This window comes from Lynx rufus, unplaced genomic scaffold, assembly GCF_022079265.1.
Source record: "Lynx rufus isolate CCGP_SWC_20201006 ecotype Redwood Valley unplaced genomic scaffold, mLynRuf1.p SCAF_16, whole genome shotgun sequence".
NCBI classification, from domain to species: Eukaryota; Metazoa; Chordata; class Mammalia; order Carnivora; family Felidae; genus Lynx; species Lynx rufus.
Window position 1 is genome coordinate 27067647 of NW_025814830.1, and position 20365 is coordinate 27088011.

Here is a 20365-nt window from a genome sequence, read left to right on the forward strand (position 1 = left end):
CTTTTTCTCCACATCCTTTCTAATAGAACATTCTTTTCTGCATAAAGTAATTCTTTCATAGCATAAAGTAATTGATTTTTCTGTAAAGATAAAAAAGATTACTACGCCCTGAAAGTTGTGTTACAATTTTGTTCTATTTAATCAACACATACCTGTTATAGTGTCTACTGTGTGCTTCTCGTGCAAGGTAGTGGGAAGATAAGAAGAAACAAGATCCCTGAGCTCATCATGAACTTTGCATTCCGGCCAGGTAGATAGACATAATAAGAAAGGAGATAAATAATTACAGAATGTGATAAGTACTGTGAGGTAAATAACTTCTGAAATGGAGAAAACAGAAAGCACCTATTTTAGATTAGGGTGATCACTGGAGGCTGTCTTAGTTGCGGGCAATTAAATCAGTAATGTGCAGAACTGACTTCAGGTAAGGATGGAAGATGGACACAAATATAATCTCACTCTTCCTTGAAACCCCACTTACATGTCAGTGAAGAGAAAAAAAAAATTAAGGCATTACACTTGATAAATTCTACAGACAAAAGTCCTAGTTTCTTCAACAGAGTGGGGCAGGCAGGTAAAGAGGCTATCCAAAACCCGTGGCTCTCAGCCAGACATGATTCTGTGCCCGGTCCTGCCACCATTTAGGATTGTCACTGCTTTGAGCATGTCACTAGCATCTAGTAGGTAGAGGGCACGGGGGTATAGACAGCCCTGCACAATAAAGAACTATGCAGTTCAAAATACCAACAGTGCCGAGATTGAAAACCCTGCTGTAACCTAAAAGATTTAAGAGTCCTCAACTGCTTGCATTGTGGGGGTCTTATTTCATTCCTGGTTGAAACAAACAGCCCAGGGGATTTTTTAAAATTATCTTTTTTAGATAATAGTAAATTTGAATATCAATTATTAAGGAAGTATTATTTGCCTTTCTTGGAGCTGATAATGGTTATTTTTTTAAAGGAGGCTTTGTCTTTTATATATCGCTAAAAGAGCCCCACATTGAGGGTAGAGATTACTTAAGTAAATAAACTTTAAAAGGGGGGTGGGTATCTGACTGGCCTAGTCAGAGGTGAGTGCAGCTCTTGATCTTGGGATTGTGAGTTTTAGCCCCACGTTGGTGGTAGAGATGACTTAAATAAATAAATTTTAAAAATTAATAAAGATAGTCGTATTTGTTCATGAAATGATTGGTGTCTTAGATTTACTTCAAAATAATATAGAAGAAAAAAAATAATAACATAGAAGGTTGGGGAGTGAACAGGGTATAGATGAAACAAAATTGACCATGAGCTGATAATTATTAAAGTTGGATGACAGGACATTGTGATCCTTCATATTACTCCATCTGTTTTTGACTATGCTTAATTCCATAATTAAAAAGTAAATAGGCATAAACCCTCAAAAGAAGAGAGAGAATGGGAGAGGAAATAGCAACACAGTTTTGGAACCTGGAAGCAAATAGATGAGTGGTGACTAACTCAACCAACCAGAGAGAGTTGAATCTTAGGTCAGCAGTAGGAAAAGGCAACGACCGACTGGTTTGCTGCACAGATTACCCAAAAGTTTCAGCCTGTGACATATCAGGAACCTCTGAAAGTAGGTGTGAAGGACAGAGGTTTTGACTACAAGTTGTTTAAACAGAGTTCAGATTGCTAAATATCCTCTTCAGTTTTGTGTCATCAGGATGAAAAATGACTTAAAGTTTGTTCTCTAGGGAGAGTGAAGTGGAGGGTCTCTGGGTTGCATTGGTAGTTGAGGTATGGAGCTCCTAAATGGGGACCGAATGAATGTATGTATATTGAACAATGTCATACTCAAGGAAGAAAACTAAAGAATTTTCTTTGCGGAGTCTGATCAGGGCAAAACCTAACAATATGAAGGGTAACAGCAGATTGCCCTTCAGTGAGTCCCGTCAGACCATCTGTGTCAACTTTTTGGTCTGTCTCAAATATGAGCAAGCAACCAAGGATACCAGACACCCGAGTAAAGTTTCCAACATGAGAGGTGGAGACGAGAAACAAACCATCTAAATGAACTCGGAGGAAATAAGGACTATGCAAGGAAAAGAACTTTTTTAAACCAGCATTAATATCTTTAAAGATACTTCAAATATACTGTGATTTTGGAGGAAGAATAAGGTGCTGTAGAAACAGTCAAGCACAACAGATCTCGTGTAAATTATAAATTAGCATGTAGCAGAAGTGAAAAAATAAATAGGATTATGTGATGAAATCTGAAGCAGTTTTGTTAAAGAGAAGTTTGTATGGAATATCTACATATTTTATTAGGAAAACTTAAGTATGTATATTTTTAATTATGCACTGGTTTCCAAATCAGAGTGAGGAGGACTCTGGAATATAGAACAGTATTAACATAGAATAGAATAGCAATTTAAGGTGGAGGGCATTAATTAGGATCAAAAAGAGATACTACACAGTAATAAAATGACTGATCCATAAAAGGAGATATAACAAGTATGAACTTTATACACCAAACAAAACGGTCTCAAAATATAAAGGCAAAATTGCCAACATTGTCAGAAGAAATGGACAGGCCACAGCATGCTTCTGTTTACCATTGTGGTAAGATTCCTGGCTGGTAGAGGACAGCAAGGAAAAGAGATACGAGGTAGAAATTGAAAGGAATCAAAACTGTTTTTTTAGTAATTGTTAAAAATTGTAAGTGAAACAACTCAAGCATCATTGAGTTTAATAGGTAGGTGGTGGTATGCAGTGATACTCATACAATAGATTTTTAACAGCAGTTAAAATGGATAAATTACAGCCTTGTGAGTCGGCAAGTATTAAATCTCAAAAAAATACCAAAGTAATCAATAATTTGCAGAATTGCATGTGAAATACAATGTCTATAAACTTAAATATTTCTCCGACCTATGAATACAAAGAGGCATGGAATGAAAAGACAAATTCAGGGTAGTGATTATCTCTGGGAAGGAAGGAGTGAATTGAACTTCAACTATGCGTATTCATTTCCTTTAATAAAACACTGACCAAATATGGAATATGCTAAGGTTAAGAGTAGGAATATATTTTCTGTAGTTTTGAAATATTTCAGGGGCGCCTGGCTGGCTCAGTCAGTAGAGCATGTGACTCTTGATCTTGGGGTTGTAAGTTTGAGCCCTACGTTTGGTGTAGAGATTACTTTAAAATAGTAAAAGAAAAAGAAATATTTCACAACAAAAGTATCACGTAAAATGAATATAGCTCTCTTAAACAGGAATCCACAATGACTAAACCTAATGCAGTTTTGAAAATCAAGAGGCCAAAACTTATTTTGTAACTAAAGAAACTAAAAGCAAAGCAGAGGTACAGGTTTTAGCTTTTGGTTTTTACATTTGGAAAACAAATAATGTGTTTTAGAACAAAATGGAAATCACAGTGATTAATTTCAGATACAGAATTATTGGGTGTTTGCGGGGAACTGTTAATATGTGTGTATAATCATCATGTTAACTTACCTTGCGATTGGGTCAGTATTGTTACCATTAATATTTTTTTTTTAAACATTTTTTTTTTTTTTTTTTTTTTTTGAGAGACAGAGAGAGACAAAGCGTGAGCAGGGGAGGGGCAGAGAGAGAAGGAGACATAGAATCTGAAGCAGGCTCCGGGCTCTGAGCTGTCAGCACAGAGCCCGACACGGGGTTCGAACCCACAAACCATGAAATCATGACCTGAGCCGAAGTCAGAGGCTTAACCAACTGAGCCGCCCAGGCACCCCATGTTACCATTAATATTTTAAAGATCTCTATACAGCCTGCACAGACCTCTGAAAGTCTCCAGAAATTTCTTGTGTTGAAAAAAATGTGCCAAATTGCAAATCTTTCTACAGATTATCCCTGATATCACGTGTCCTTCTCATTTTAACAGGCCTGTCAGCCCCAGTACCCAGGGGTCGAAAAGGGAAGAAAGTAAAGACTCAAACAAGCTCATTTGATATACAGAAAGCAGAATGGCTTCGAAAATATAATCCTGAGCAGCTACTTCAAGATGAAGGATACAAAAAACATATAAAACACCACTGTAATAAGTAGGTAGTAGGGTATTTTTAACACAACTCTTTAGAAGTTTATATTTCTGAATTTATTAAAAATCTTAAAGCATGCTGATTTTGAGTACAGAGACAGTATGGTCTAGGACCAATCCTAATCTTAATCTTACAGGGTATCCTTCAGCAAATCATGGTATACCTCTTGTGTCACTGTTTTCATCAACAGAGAGAAAAATAAAACTGGCCTCCAAATGATCTCAGTATATCTTACTTGTATATTAAATAATGATGATTGTGAAGATTTTGGAGAAACCTAGTTTATATATATATATGGTAGTAATGAGATTTATTTAATCAGAAGTAATTATTTAATTACAAAAATTCTGTATACAAATTCTTTTCCAATTTTAACCTCATGGATGAATTTTCTTTAATGATTAATATCTTTGTGTCTTTTGATTTCCTTTCCCTCATTTTAGGGTTTTGCTTCGTGTAAGAATGCTGTATTATCTAAAGCAAGAAGTCATTGGAAATGAGTGTCAGAAAGTATTTGATGGAGTTGATGCAAGGTAAATTAATTAAATAACCTGTTGATATTTTCAGTAATATACTGAAAATAGCAAAAATTCTATGACCAGAAAACTGTCTATCAAAGTGGCTGCTTACTCAGTGAAGTTCACAAGAAGAAAATTCTACCACATTTACAGAATTCACCCTTGCCAGTTTGTTGCCTTTCCTCTGTTAGTCTCAGTCTGGCTCTGTCACTAGTAGCAGTATCAGTCATCATCATCATCATCACCATCATCATCTGGCTCTGTCACAACAACAGTAGCAGCAAATCTAAAACTAAATCTAAAACTGAACCTTCCCTGTGTTCATTCTTTTCTTCTTCCCTCCTAACCCAGTGGAAGAATGGTGACTGACTTTTATCCACATATGATCTGTCCGACACCCTGGTCTCTTTGTTCCTTATTCTACTTCTCTCTTCTTCCTGAAATGCTGTCTTCTTTAATTTTTTTGTAATACTGTCTTCTGTAGGCATTCATGCAACTACACCCACCCGGTTGTCCTTTTTCCTCAGCGCTCTGTCCCTCACCCACAATGCTGCAGCCACACTGGTGTTTTGTTTCTCCAGCACGTCAGGCTCATTCTGTGCTGTGCCTCCTGGTACACTCTTACACCTCAGCTTCCCCAGAACTGTCTCTTCAGGTCATTCAGGCCTCTATTCAGCTTCTACCTCCTCAGATAGGCCTTCCCTGGCCTCCCTAGCTAAAGCAAGCCTAGCAGTCACTCGCTACTACGTAACCTTACTTTATCTCATTCATAATGCCTATGAAATGCTTATTAGAGTCATGTTTATTTGTCTGTCTTTCTCTTCCCACTACAGTTTAAGCTGCTTGAAGGTTAAACATGCTATCTGTCGTATTGATCATTTTTTCACAGCCCCTAGAATCTGGGACATAATAACACCCAATACATATTTGTTGACCGAGTGACCCCTCTTTTCCCTTGGCCTCCACTTGTGGAGAAACTATGATCTGTGAATTATCCCTACATTTCCTCTTTCATTAATCTCCCCCTGGCCCCCAACTTTTCATTTGGATTTTATCATATTTGCATCTCCCTCAGCATAGATCCAGACACACGCACACGCACACACACACACTCACCACACACACAGTGCTTTTGGACCTGTGTCTCCTCACGCTACTGTGTTATCACTCTCCTTGATTTCTGTGTCTGTGTCTCCTTTTTCTGCTCTGCCATTTCCTACGCACTCCCCCACAGCTCAGCTGCCACCCCCTCTCTTCTGCCTGCCCACTCGTCCACCAGTAAGCTTGCTGCTGAACACACGGAGGAACCCTACTGCTTATCTGACTTCACCTTTGTTGGCCACTGCCTCCTTAAAATGTGTCTGTAGCAGCATTCACCTGGACGTGTTCTTTCTAGCTTCTTTCTGCTTATTGTTCTGCAGGCTCCTCTTCACCCTCTTAAATGTCTTCTCATAGGCCCTCTTGTTGTCACCTCCTTTTCTTGGATGCTGTCTCTCTTCTGTGGTGTCAGGTGTTTTTTTAATTTTTTTTTAAGTTTTATTTATTTAAGTAATCTGTATGTCCCATGTGGAGCTGAAACTCACGACCCCAAGATCAAGAGTCACCCACTCTTGCAACTGCCCCATCAGGTGCCCCATCAGTTTTTGTTTTTATTCTAAGGGTCTTCCAGATCTGTCTCCAGTTCACATCTCTCTCCTGAACTTCAGGTCCACATTTCTCACAGGTGCCATGATTACCAATGCCTCCAGGCTTTTACACTCTTGCTGGAACATTCCCTTTCCCCCTTTCCTCCGTTCTCCGGGCTCTTCCTGCTCAGCTGACATCAACTCAGCCTCCAGGTCAGGCACGTACCCAGAGAACCCTGTCACACCATTCACCATGCAGTAGTGCAGGTACCTCTTCATGAGGGCAGGGAGTGTCTGCCTTATTATTGCTATTATTGGCACTTAATGAGTGCTGTTTAAATATATTTTGAATGAGTGATCTGGCCTGGGGAAGTTAAAGACAGTTTTATGCAAGAGACAGCATGTGAACTGAATCTTTAAAAACAGAAATCAACAACAGGAGCACATGCACCTCATTATGGTCCTTTCCCTAGCAGTTAACAAACACTTCACATGCATTTGTCACTTACAATCAAACACAGGGCAGGTATATGCTCTTTACAAGTAGGAAATCTTTCTACCACCGATGCTTATCACAGTGTTCTGAGCTTACAGTGCCACCTGATGGTTGTTGAGGGGAACTACCTGACCCTCTGAAATTCTTTCCTCTTGCCTTCATCTTTTGGTTCTCACACTTTTTCGTCCTGGTCAGGAAATCAATCAAAAATAAATACCTTCTGTAACTGTATTTTTCCTCATCATTTTTTCAACTTTGACCAAATCACGGGAAAATCATTCTTTCTCTATTTTTCTTCATTAAGCTAGAAAATACTGTGATTGCAGCCCTTCTGGGTTTTTTTTAAAGAAGGTTAGAGGTAATAATGTTACTTAAGTGCAGATAATTTCCTTTAAGAATCTAGAGAAAGGCCTACATCCTTTTCTCCATATTCCTTGGGTTAAAACTTTTTTCTGCTGGCAAAAGATTTATGAAAAATAAAAAGTAATTTCCTATCCACTTTTCATGGTTCTTAAAAAATGTTTATTTTTGAGAGAGAGAGCCAGAGCATGAGGCGGGAGGGGCAAAAAGAGAGGGGGATAGAGGATCCAAAGTGGGCTCTGTGCTGACAGCAGATAGCCCGACGCAGGGCTCAAACTCACAAACTGTGAGATCATGTTCTGAACCAAAGTCAGACACTTAGTGACTGAACCACCCAAGCACCCCAGAAAATGGCAAGTTTTTGATTCATAATTTGATTAAAACATTCAAAGTGCTATTTGTATGCCATATATAACTATCATGCCTAAAAAATGACAATATAATAAAGGACTAAAAACTATAATAAATCCGTTCCGTGAATGCTGTGGTAATATGGCTGTTTTCAGGAGTATGAAACAACTACTAAAGAGCATTTTTAATTTTGCAAACATAATTTCCTTTGCTTATCATGTGAAATTACTACTCTCCCAGAAACCTTTTATAAGTAACACATACAACACCACTAAAAAGGAAAATCTGCCATACATGGAAGGACTGAAATGTTTACTTCTTTACCATAGTGATTCAAGCCATTGTCTCCCTTAGCCTAACGTACAGCTTATGTCTGACAGGAATTAGCAAATAAATGTCATTAATTTTCACACACAAACATCATTCTTGTATTTTATTCAACAAAGAAGATGGAGTTGGATAGGATAAATTATTTCAGGAAATCAAATAATTCTAGTTGAGAATTTCTCTGTTTGACATTCGTGATTTACCAGTTTTCAAAGAATCAGAGATATGATAAAACATAATGAAAATGAAGTAGAATTTCATCTTGTCTCGGCACCAAAATTTCATAAGTTAATTACAAAGACCTATATGGATATATTTGAAAAAGTGAGGAGTTTCCTACTTACAATTAAGTTGTGTAGCCCAAGGTCATTTGTAAGTTGGTTGTCTTTGGAAACTCAAAATAACTTTTTCATATAGAAATAAATTGATAGGGGCTTCTGAGTGGTTCAGTTGGTTAAGTGTCCGACTCTTGATTTTGGCTCAGGTCATGATCTCACAGTTTATGAGATCAAGCCCTGTGTCAGGCTGTGTGCTGACAGCATTGAGCCTGCTTGGGATTCTCTCTCTGCCCCTCTCCTGCTTTCTCTCTCTCTCTCCCCCCCAAAATAGATAAATAAACTTAAAAAACAAAGAAAGAAAAGAAAAGAAAAGGAAAGGAGAAAGGAAAGGAGAAAGGAAAGGAAAGGAGAAAGGAAAGGAGAAAGGAAAGGAGAAAGGAAAGGAGAAAGGAAAGGAGAAAGGAAAGGAAAGGAAAGGAAAGGAGAAAGGAAAGGAGAAAGGAAAGGAGAAAGGAAAGGAAAGGAGAAAGGAGAAAGGAAAGGACCTGATAAACGGTCGATATGTTCCCGGGCTAGTTCACAAGAACCCAATATTTAACCACTAATATAGTGGAAATAAAGGACAATGGCCATGAAAACAAAAGTCTTCTAAGTCTTATGAGTAAATAAAACATGAAAATGGGGGCACCTGGATGACTCACTTGGTTAAGCATCTGACTCTTAATTTAGTCTCAGGTCATGATCTTGCAGTTCTTGGGTTTGAGCCCCACATTGGGCTCTGAACTGACAGCATGGAGCCTGCTTGGGATTCTCTCTCTCTCTTTCCTTTTGCCCCTCCTCTCTCTCTCTTTCAAAATAAATAAATACTTCAAAAGGAAAAAAAAAACAACTTTCCATTTTCCTTTACTTGTAAGCAATGCTTAATTTTTCAGTGGGATTTTCTTACCAATAGCAGTCTAGAAGAGGTATGACTTGTTTTGCAGCCCAAAGCAATTAATTTGCCCTTCTAGGGCCTCAGTTTGCTGGTGTACAAAATGAAATACTTGAGCCAGCTGATTTTTGTCAGGCTGTTTGCTGACATAAGATTCTACTTTCCCATAAAACATTTTGTCTGTATCTAAAGGAAACCAGTGGAAAGAATATGCTTCGTTAAGAGTAAAGTAAACCTGTTAGAACATTTCTTCTGTTGAGTTTAGGAATATTAATTCATTTTATGCTAACTTTGTTTATGTTGTGCGATTTTGTAATTTTTATCGGTGGCAATTATGGAAAACAAAAAGATCAATGAAATGAAATCTTAACATCTTTTTCTTAAAAACCATAATGCTGTTTACAAACTAGGTAAAGTTTTGCCTCCTCTTTAACTTGTTTGTAATCATTCATAGTGCCATATCGTGATTTCTTTTTTAAAGTGACATTGATGTTTGGGTCCCAGAACCAGACCACTCAGAAGTTCCTGCTGAATGGTGGGATTTTGACGCTGATAAGTCCCTTCTTATTGGAGTTTTTAAACATGGTAAGTGAGAAGTAAGGTAGGTAGAGTCGTCTTCTGTGTATAATATAATTCAACTAGTTCTCAGTTTGATGATTTCCACCTACAGCTTTATTCCAGAAACACTCATATTATTATCAATATCAGGTACAGCATACACCACCAAATTATGTCTGTCAGTCACTACACTTCTTCATGAAAGGGTGGCAGAAGTCTCACATAACTTCCCCTCAGGAAGAGTTCTTAGGTCAAGTGTGTTCTGTGTGATCGGTTTTCCTCTTTTTCACTTTAACTGATAAACTTAATCTAAATTTTTAAATATACACGTGCCAGATCATGTAATTTGTGATAATTTCTGGAAAATATGCTTAATGTATATCATTTTAACATATGGTCCGTTTAGTCCAGGAACATTATCTACCATAAATGTGTGGAATGCTTATATTTATACATCTTTTTTCTTTTTATCCTTTTTACTTTCACAATTGGTGATCCCTCCAGGTTATGAAAAATATAACACTATCCGAGCAGACCCAGCATTATGCTTCTTGGAAAGAGTGGGAAAACCTGATGAGAAAGCAGTTGCTGCAGAACAGAGGGCAAATGATTATATGGATGGGTATGTGCACTTCAGGGTCTTGATTTCTCCATTTATCTCTATCAACATCACATATTCTGTCAGTGATGTTTATCTTTAAGTAATGCAGTGGTAAGAGAATTGGAGTTTACAATCGGAAAGAACTAATGATACTCTGATAAGTTAGTGCTTATCCAACAGTATGATCAAGGAAGAGGCTGGACCTGCCCCATACCCATAATGTGATGAGTCCTTCATTTTTCCATTCTTAATGGTCATGGCCATTAAGGCCATAAAATTCGGAGGGCATAAGAGGAAAGAAGACAGCTAAGAATATTACAGTTGAAGAGAAATATGATGTTGTTCATTGTAACAAGTAAGGGCCTTTACCATCTTTGTTTTCTTACCAAAAGAGAAAAGTAAGAGACTATGTTGAGGTTAATATTACCACATTTAAAAGTGAACTTGGTAGTAAGAGTCCATTAGAGGTAGCTTTCTTCTGACTTGCCATAGAACCACCTTCATGCTGTGGCTTCGAGTCCTCAGGCTAAAGAACAGAAATTTCAGTCTGAAAACACACTAAAAGGTCCTTGCGACAAGACTCCCATTTGTCCTGTCAAGAGAAGTTTTAAGTCCAGTACAGTAATTGTGGCATCTGTTGGTATTTTAACAGGGATGTGGAAGATCCAGAATACAAACCTGCCCCAGCTATCTTTAAAGATGATATGGAGGTATGCTTTGGATCCTATTTTAAAATCCTCAATTCTAGTCACTCCATGGTTTCTTTTGTTTGCTGTTTCTTTTGTGTGTTTTTCTTTCATGTTTTCCCTATACCTAATTCTGTTCTTCAGAAGAGCAGCTAAGTTAGTGATCCACTTAGGTTGACAGACATCACAAATAATCATTCAGAATTTGCCTGATCTCCCTTCTAGACAAGCCGGAGGCTGGCGTGGACGTGTGGATGAAGTGGAGCTTGCCCACGTGCTGCAGTGCTAGGAACTAAGAAGCACAGTATTGGGGCAAAAATCCCAAAGCAGAGAGTGACAAGTAGATACTACAAGTACACGGCAACAGATAGAAACTATACCCACATAAAGGGTTTAAAGTAGAAGGTAGAGAGGAGAGGAATTCTGAGCTGTGAAAACATAGTTCTATGTGTTCTGTTTATAGAAAGTCAAAAGGAAGAAGCAGAGTTGGTGAAAATACAGAAAATAGTCTGTGGAGTGGGGGAAGTGATGTTAAAAAGGATGAGGAATTCTGTAATACTTAACAAGGGCATGGTAAAGGACTAGATGGTGTGGTAACTGTCAGGTAAGGTGTGTTGGTCTTTGTGGCCAAGGGGCTTGGATATTGATGCCTGTATGAGGACAAGTGAGAGTGAGGGCCAGAGTGTGGCAGTGAGAATGGAAATCCTATACTGAATGAAAACCCTCAGAGGAAAGCACTCTCTGACAAACAGCACCAAGAAACAGCGTGGGCTCTGGGTAGGGAAAAAAATTGTTTCCCTGAGAATTCATTAGCCATAGGCCTGCTTTCTCTTGAGTTTATGGTTTGATTTCTTTTATATCACCTGCATGGTCCAGGAACTCTCAAGCCAAAAATGTGACATAAAAGGATCCTAAGCTGGTAATACCCCTGAGGTACCTGGTAGAAACATAAAGAAAAAGAATTATGGAAAAAGAACAGCTTCAGTGTAGACTATACTTGGTCCTGAAGATAAAACCCTCTGTGAAATGAGGTCAAAACCCAAAAATTTTAAAAATATGAGGAACAATTTACCGGGAGTAAATGTTAGCAAATACAACAAAGAACAGGATTAGACCTCTAAGAACTTCTGATATAGATCTATTAAAATAGAAAATAAGTAATTTTTAAATGGTTAAAGACATTAAAGAAAGACCAAGAACAAAAGAAAGATGGATCTGATTTTAAAAGAGTAGGGACATGGAAAAAGAATTATGTAAAACTTTAGAAGTGGAAAATACAGTCATTAGAAGTTAAAACTTAACAAATAGGTTAAACATTGTGGTGGAGAGGCAGATTAGACCCAGATCTTGAGAGAAGACATTATTTAGAAAATAGATATGAGGAAAGGATCCACAGTGTAGCACGATGGCTCAGTTTCGCCCAATCAGGAGAGAGAGACCACATAGCAATTTGAACAGGGAAGGTTTGTAGAATGATTGACTATAATCGGTGGATTAAAGAGTGATGAGAGATTGGCTGATAAGAAGTAAAGAGAATGCTGAAGAATGGAGGAGTGGGTACTCTTCTGAGGGCTGATGCAGAGCACCTAAGGAAGAGCCCCATGTCCAGCAGGGCTGAGATCATCACTTTTTTGGGAGGGCGTGGCCACACCTCATTGGTGGCGAAACTTGCTGGAAATCCACCCTCTGGAACTTGCCAAAGTCTACCCTCCAGGGTTGCCAAGGGACCTTTTCCTGGGGAAGTGTCTCACTGGAGGCACTTCACTAGACAACCACCCAAGGGCGAGGTCACCAGGGAAAGCTGCTAGCCAATAGGCACTTAAGGAAGCTGCTTGAACTGCAGAGGTGAGCACGGGAGGAGTTCACCCAAACCAAAAAAGAAAAACCCTTCTCCTCATACTGTGTCTCTGGCTGCCACTACTGACAACGCTTGACATCATACTGGCTGGTGAAACACAGTATTTAAAGAGGCCAGATCCATTTTCTTAGGGCCCGTAAAAGGTATGACAGGTAATGAATTTAGTGCTGAGAGGCAAGAAATCAATACGAAAAACTCTTTTAGAGACAAGGAGGATAGCATGATGATGTCTGGTTGGTACATGTCCAATAGGTATTCCAGAGGGAGTGGCCAGAGAGCATAAAGGAGAAGACCTGTTTTAAGAGAGATACCAGCTGAGAATTTTTCAGACTTAACGAAAGACATGAATCCTGAGATTCAAGAAATAAAGTGAATCTTGACAGGATAAAAAAAATTAAGTCCACTCTAAAAAAAACATCCTAGTAAAATTACAGATGTTCCGAACAAAGAATATGTTAAAAGCAACCAGAGTTAAAAGACCCACTTGAAAAGGAATGACAGTAGTTCTAATTTCAGTCTTTTCTAAAATAACAATAGAAAATAGTAGTCATTGGTAGCACCTGACTGGCTCAATTGGAAGAGCACACAACTCTTCATCTTAGGGTTGTGTGTTCGAGTGCCACATTGAGTGTAGAGGTGACTTAAATAAGTAAGTAAACAAATAAACAAACTTTAAAAAGATAACAATTGGGGTGCCTGGATGGCTCAGTTGGCTAAGCCTCCGACTCTTGATCTCAGTTCAGATCATGATCTTATAATTCATGAGATCAAGACCCACGTTGGGCTCTGTACTAACAGCACAGAGTCTGTTTCAGATTCTTTCTCTCTCCCTCTCTGTCTCTCTCTCCCCCCCCACCCCTCTCAAAAAATAAATAAACAATAAATTAAAATAAACTTAAAAAAATAGTAGTCATTGGAATAAAACCACCAAAGTTATGAATATGTTTACAGTAATGTTGGAATACCTAATTGGAGCTGCTCTTTTGACAGATAAAGATTAGATATACACCACAAGCAAACTGTTCAAGGCTGAAAGAAAAAAGATTTGCTGGCTGTCTAATAATCAGATATGAGAATGAATAAATTATGGAAGTTGGTATATAGAACGAAAAAAAAAAAAAAAACTGTTAGCAAGAAAGCCTGGGGCAAAATCGGGCTCTGTGCTGACAGCTCAGAGCCCGGAGCCTGTTTCAGATTCTGTGTCTCCCTCTCTCTATGCCCCTCCCCACTCGCACTCTGTCTCCCTCTGTCTCAAAAATAAATAAACATTAAAAAATTAAAAAAAAAAAGAAAGCCTGGGGCATATTTGCAGGTAGAGGAAGGGTGGGGGGAAAGTAACTGGACCAAAAGTGGTCATGGAAGAGGAAAATTGTAGGGCAAAATAATTGGTCTGAAGTGTAAAAGGCAACAGAGAAGTTGTAAACGGGTGGGAATTTAGAACAAGAAATTAAAATTTTTAATTTTGATAAATTAATCATTAAAAACTCTATTACAAAAAGTTCTCTACTACTATATTAAGAAACCTGATTCTCTTTTCTTCTTCAGTGTATCTTGACCCAATTACCCTGTGACAAATTTCTGTTTTCTTTTAAAAGGATGATGTTTCTTCACCAGGAGATCTTGTTATAGCAGATGGAGGTACATTGCATTTATCTCTTTATTTAGTATTATTGAAAATTCACATTCTCATGATACCATGAAATCAATAAACTGTTCCACTTTTGTGATGTTTGATGCATATGAAATTTTTATTGAAGACAGTTGTAATCATTATAAGACATACTAGTTGATTGGAAATGTAACAGTATTTTTAGTTACAAATAGTTACACAGTGACTCACTAAGCTTTTATGGAATCAAAGCTTTGATGATTTTATGGTTACATTATTAAATTTGCGTATGGGATTTCATCATTAAAGTGTTAATTCAGTAACCCATCCAACAACTTATTAGTTCCATATGCACATTAGGGTCCATTCTTTCTCACACCCCTTTTCTACAAAGCCTTCCTTTGCAGGGTCTTCCTTCTACTTCCTTCTGGTTATCAAGATAGAAACATACTGTTAGAGTGCACTCACTCCCACCTGGCACCCAAGTGGAGTCAGGCCTCATCTTTTCATAGTTTGACTAGGGAAGAAGGAATAGCATTGGCTTAGCATGAATGATTACTGCTTAATTATGGTGTATATAATTAGAAGATTATTCCCTGGAAACAGAGAGCTAGGTCCTGCACTTTATTAGGTGAATAAGAGCATAAAAGTGACAGCATTGTTATAGGGAGTTTTTTATAATATATGTTCCTCACCAATGACCTTTAAAATGTTTTGATTCTCACATAAATTGAGATAGATTTAATACAGAAGAAGGCATTACTTAAAAGTGTCTACAGTATTCAACTTCCCAAAGATTTCAGTTTGATTTTTAATTCATTTAAATTAAGGCAAGTGAGTATTTGCCAGGCAGTAAAACGTATTAGGCCTGGAAATGCAAGAGTTGTATTTTCTGTGCAAGCGAAGTTCAATAGATAATATTGTGGTTCTTTATTCCACTGTGACCTACTTTCTTTGAGCTGCTGTAAAAATTTGTTGTAATGTTTTTACAGCTGTAGTTAAAAGAAAACTTTTTTATAATGAGAGGTTTGGTTTGTGTGGGTTTTTTCCCCCACATAATCAGATTGAAAGAAAAAATAAGTAAGGAAATTTTGCTCTTTTTGTGAGCTTCATTTCATCATCCGTTTAGTTTGGTGGGGGGGGGGGGGAGGGTCAAAATTGTTTTCATTTTTTAGTTTTTTTTTTTTATTGATATGAGTTTCTTTAAATACAGATGGTCAGCTGATGGAGGGTGATAAAATTTATTGGCCAACTCAATCAGCTTTAACCACACGTTTGAGGCGTCTCATCACTGCATATCAGCGTACTAATAAAAACAGACAAATCCAACAGATACAGCCCACGTTCTCAGTGCCTGCCAGTGTCATGCAGCCTCTTTATGAAGAAGCCACTCTTAATCCTAAAATGGCAGCCAAGATAGAAAGACAGCAGAGGTAAGACAGTAGCACTAAATTTTTATTGTTAGTATCTAAATGTAGTTTTTCATTCCGAAGCCTCTTAGAGTGTGATTATCTCACTTTGTGAAAAACATATATAGGTAGAGAAGTTGGTCAAAGCAAAGTGCTTTTATGCATGCACACAAATATATCAAACAGATAAAGATCATTGCATTTTATCGTTCCTTGCACTCTTCGTATTTAATCATTATTCTGTTATTTATGAATACTGAGGTATTAAAAAAATGAAATTGCAGAGCAAACTCAAGAATTAAATTCTTAATAAAGCATACATTTAAGTTACGTGAAATAAAGTCCATTCTACCTTACTTTATATTGACATTTGTGAAATGTAAGAATGTATGGAAGACAAGTCCTTATCTGTTTTATACAGAGGATGAACACTTGCAACCACTCATATCAAAGGAGAAAAAAATAGTATACCTTTCTGCAAAAGTCCTTGTTAAGACAGTCATGCTACTCTCCTCCCAAAAGCTTTAACTTCTTAAAGAGGATAGACTACACTGAAAAGAATAGCAATGTTTAGCAATAGCCTGGCCTCCTTGTTAAACCTGGATCCTTGGATGTTCTCTGGAAAATATATCTTTGTTCTTTGGTATTTATTTGCAGCACATCCATCATAACCAGAGTTAAATTCATCTGAAACAAGATTTTCAATGTTCTAGATCTCTGTAAATACACTGTTTCAGTTACCTACAATTGCATTTTAACCCACCCCAAAATGTGGTGACTGAAACACCAGTTTGTTTTTTTTTTTATTTCCCATGATTCTCTTGGTTGACCAGGTGGTTCTTCTGCTTCCTGTTTTTTTGGCCAGCAGGTAGGAAGTGGCCTCACTCAAACAGCTGGCATTTGGTGCTGGGCTGCCAACTGGGAGCTTGAAAGAGGGAGCATTCCCAGTGACAAAGGCAATAAAAGCTGGAGATTTCTTAAGGCCTAGTCTCAGCAATTATAAAGCATCACTTCTGCCACTTTCTATGGGTCAAAAAAAGTCACAGGGCCAATGAAGTTTAAAAGAAAAGGGAAAAAGATTATACCTGTCCACGGGAAGAGCGGCAAAGAATTTATGGCCATCTTTAACCACATACATTTTCCCTTGGTCTGTCAGATCTCGATCAATCTTCCTAAAATACTAGTTTTCTCATGATATTCAATGGCTCCTTATTTACTGTAGGTATAAAGTTTAAGTTCTTAAGCCTCAGTCCAAGAGTCTCTTCAATTTAGATGTCAGCATGCATTTCTAATTCTATCCAGTACTATTTCCTCTGCCATAATATCCTACGTATTCTTGACTCAGTACCCTAGCTTATATTGTTCCTATCACCTGGGATACCTTTCTTCCTCCTCTTTAGTCCATACCTAGCCCATCCTTCAGAGCCCAACACCTGTCCTATCTCTTATATTAATTTTTTCTCAAACAGGCCAGCTCACAGTATTCTGTTTCCTGTACTCATATAGCACTTATCCAAATAAATTACTCATTATCACACTAATACAAGATGTTGTAAGGATGTTTTTCCTTTCCCTGTCTTGTCTTCCTAAGTTGTAAGTTCTTTGAGGGTAGACACTGTGTCATATTTTTGTGTGTTCTGTGTAGTCTTTTAACTCATCTTTTCTATTCTATTCCTACTTCTATCACTCAGGTGTAAGCTTTATAAGAATTAATTGGTTTCCCAGGCTATTTTTGCAGCATTATTACATGAATCTTCTTAATGAAGCACTATGATAAAAATGGCCTGTTGATGTTTTTCAAAGGTCTCATACACTCTTTCTCATTCTCACAATTCTATAAGTTAACCAGGGAAAAGTGTCTATAAGTTAGACTGGAGATTTGTGGTATGTGAGGGTAATATTACCCTCTTAAAATATCTTTAGGAGCTTTCAACTGAATAGAGACTATTTTTAGCCAGGCATATGGAGTGTTTAATAATCAGACCCCATTTCTGCCTCCAATATGAGCCATATCCTTGTCAAACTGGAATGCTCATCATCTCCCCCAAATGTAGATTACTTCCTACTTTGCTTATACTGTGTCTGCTTCCTAGAATTCCCTACCTGATCTTAGCCTTGTTCCATCTTAAAAGCCACTTACTTCTGTGATGCTTTCTTGATCACTCGGGTCTGAACTGGACCTCCCATCTTCTGCACTCTCCTAAAATCCTTGCTTCCTAGAATGCATACAACTACAACATACCACCTTACACTAGGGATATGTTTGAAATGTTTCACTGTTTCCTTAAAGGTAGGATCATCATGTCTTACGTAATCTTGTATCCCCTGCATATTTTCTTACGTAGTAGATGTGCAAAAAACTATTATTTTCTGAAGGAAGAGAAGCATGGTTGGACAGATGAGTCAACTAGCATATATTTGCAAGGCAGTACCCTTGCATTTAATCCTTTAAAGTGTTAGGTATTTGAAATGTTTTAAATTTTATTATAGTCATTATATTCAGCATTAATATTTATTTTAATGACCAGTGTGGTTCTTTCTTTAATCTGACTCAAAATAGATGGACAAGAAGAGAAGAAGCTGACTTTTATAGAGTTGTGTCCACATTTGGAGTGGTATTTGATCCTGACAGAGGCCAATTTGACTGGACAAAATTTAGAGCTATGGCTAGGCTGCATAAGAAAACTGATGATAGTTTGGAGAAGTATTTGTATGCATTCATGTCTATGTGTCGGAGGGTTTGTCGTCTTCCTTCCAAAGAAGGTAGGTATAAAACTTCTTTTTTTCCTGGTTTTGGTCAAAGAGGCAAAAATCCCTAAAATTCTGAAATTTCCAACTTTTTTTATGTCAATACTGTCTAATTCAACACATCAGTTATTTTTCAAAATTGTAAATTAACTATGTTCAGAGATTTCCCCTATTTGTTAATTCTGCTATTAAAATTAGATCAAAAGAGAATAAAGTTGCACCTTGAGTTTTGAGGAATAGCCAGTGCTTATTCAATATTAGATTGATGATCGGGGGGAGGTAGAAGATAAATAGTAGCTTCAGATAAACAGAACTAACCTGTAGTTTTAGTCCATCTCATAGGAACTGTTTTACAGGGTTTATTCAGTGAATAATTTTGCAAGGAATGAGGCCTCCTCTCTAAAAACATTTCAAAGAGTTTTAGTAGGGAAAAGAAAATCACCCAGAGCCTTCAAAAAAAGAGAACAACAACCAATCAGAGGTGCTAATGCTCAGCCAAGGCACTGGCAAGACAGATTCACCCAGGAGAGTGACTTTCATCGTCTTTGAAGCCCGGAGAAATCGCTCATCCTGTCAGCAATTCCTCTCAATCATGCTATTATAAGCAGCTGTCTCCATTCTTTGTTGAATATGATTTCTGACTGCTAAACCCAGTGGCTTCCTAATCCTATTTTGTAGTCAAAATATAAATGGCTAATAAAAGGACGTAAATTTCATGTAGGTTGGTTGGTTTGTTTTAATTTTATGTCCTAACAGATCTGTTGTCAGTCTACTGAATAGAGTAACCCATCACTTGATTACCCAAATACCAGATAATCCAGAGTAGTCTACTTAAAGGTCTTTTGAGAGACTATCCATGGGTTTAAAGAGATAAAGCAAAGTATTGTGTCTTCTATTATTCATGGTTACTGAGAGGCCCTCATTTCTTTTTTTTTTTTTAATTTTTTTAATTCCTGAACAATATAAAATGTGATGAATAAATTAACCACTTTGACTCCAGTTTTTGAAAAGAAAGGGTTAATTACTGACAATCAATAATGATCGAAAAGGTAGTTTTCTTGTTAGAAATGTGAGTGAGGTTTTACTTAGATCAGTTTTCCAAACTTCCTCAGCTCATAGATCCCTTACTGTCTCAGTAATTTTTCACAGCACCTGAGGCCAGAAGTTCTGTTTAATGAATAATTAGATCCAAACAACTTAAGTATTTGTTTCCAACAATCTAGTAATTGTTTGAAAACATAATAGAAGCTGAAAGAAAAAAAATACTACTTTTCTTTCTTAAATAACCGCAGTTACTTACTAATGAGATGTATACACCTGTCAGGGACTATACAACTGTCACATCCTGGAGGTAGAATGGATATGCCCACTCTTGTTTCCTGTTCTACATTGATGTCTGCATGGTCTTTTTTTTTTTTTTTTTTAACTTTTTATTCTGAACTACTTTTAGACTTTGAAAAAAGTTGCAAAAAACCACAGAAGTTTCCATGTATCTCTCACTTTGCCTCCCCTAATGTTAAAATCTTACATGACTAATTACAGTATAATTATCAGACTAGGAAACTTAACAGTACAATGCTGTTAACTAAATTGAATGCCTAGTCAGATCTTACTGGTTTGTCCACTGATGTCCTTTTTTGTTCCAGGATCCCACATTGTATTTAGTTGGTCTTTCCCCTTAGCTTCCTACAGTCTGTAACAGACCCTCAGTTTCTCTCTTGTCTTTCGTGACCCGATTGCATTGAGGTTATGCATTTTTGTCAAGAGTACCAGAGAAATGATGTGTCCCTCTCAGAACATATCAATGGGTTCATGATGTCAAGATAGCTAACACTGATGGTGTTGCCCTTGATTGCTTGGTTACAGTAGTTTATGCCATGTTTCTCCAGTGTAAAATTGATATCCTTTCCCCTGCAGTTAACAGATATCTTGAGGAGATACACACAACTTCTGTTTCTCCTCAAAC

General features: G+C 37.4%; 1 protein-coding gene across 6 annotated transcripts in view; it reads left to right on the forward strand.

The window, feature by feature from the left end:
- CHD9 (chromodomain helicase DNA binding protein 9) overlaps nucleotides 1-20365 on the forward strand; it is a 156464-nt gene that overhangs the window by 110311 nt on the left and 25788 nt on the right. For all 6 annotated transcript variants that reach the window (XM_047078400.1, XM_047078402.1, XM_047078401.1 and 3 more), the window contains exons 22-29: nucleotides 3888-4047; nucleotides 4488-4577; nucleotides 9412-9515; nucleotides 9993-10110; nucleotides 10742-10799; nucleotides 14229-14271; nucleotides 15456-15675; nucleotides 18212-18414. In XM_047078400.1, coding sequence (XP_046934356.1) covers nucleotides 3888-4047; nucleotides 4488-4577; nucleotides 9412-9515; nucleotides 9993-10110; nucleotides 10742-10799; nucleotides 14229-14271; nucleotides 15456-15675; nucleotides 18212-18414 — 996 coding nt within the window. The remainder of the gene's footprint in view (nucleotides 1-3887; nucleotides 4048-4487; nucleotides 4578-9411; nucleotides 9516-9992; nucleotides 10111-10741; nucleotides 10800-14228; nucleotides 14272-15455; nucleotides 15676-18211; nucleotides 18415-20365) is intronic.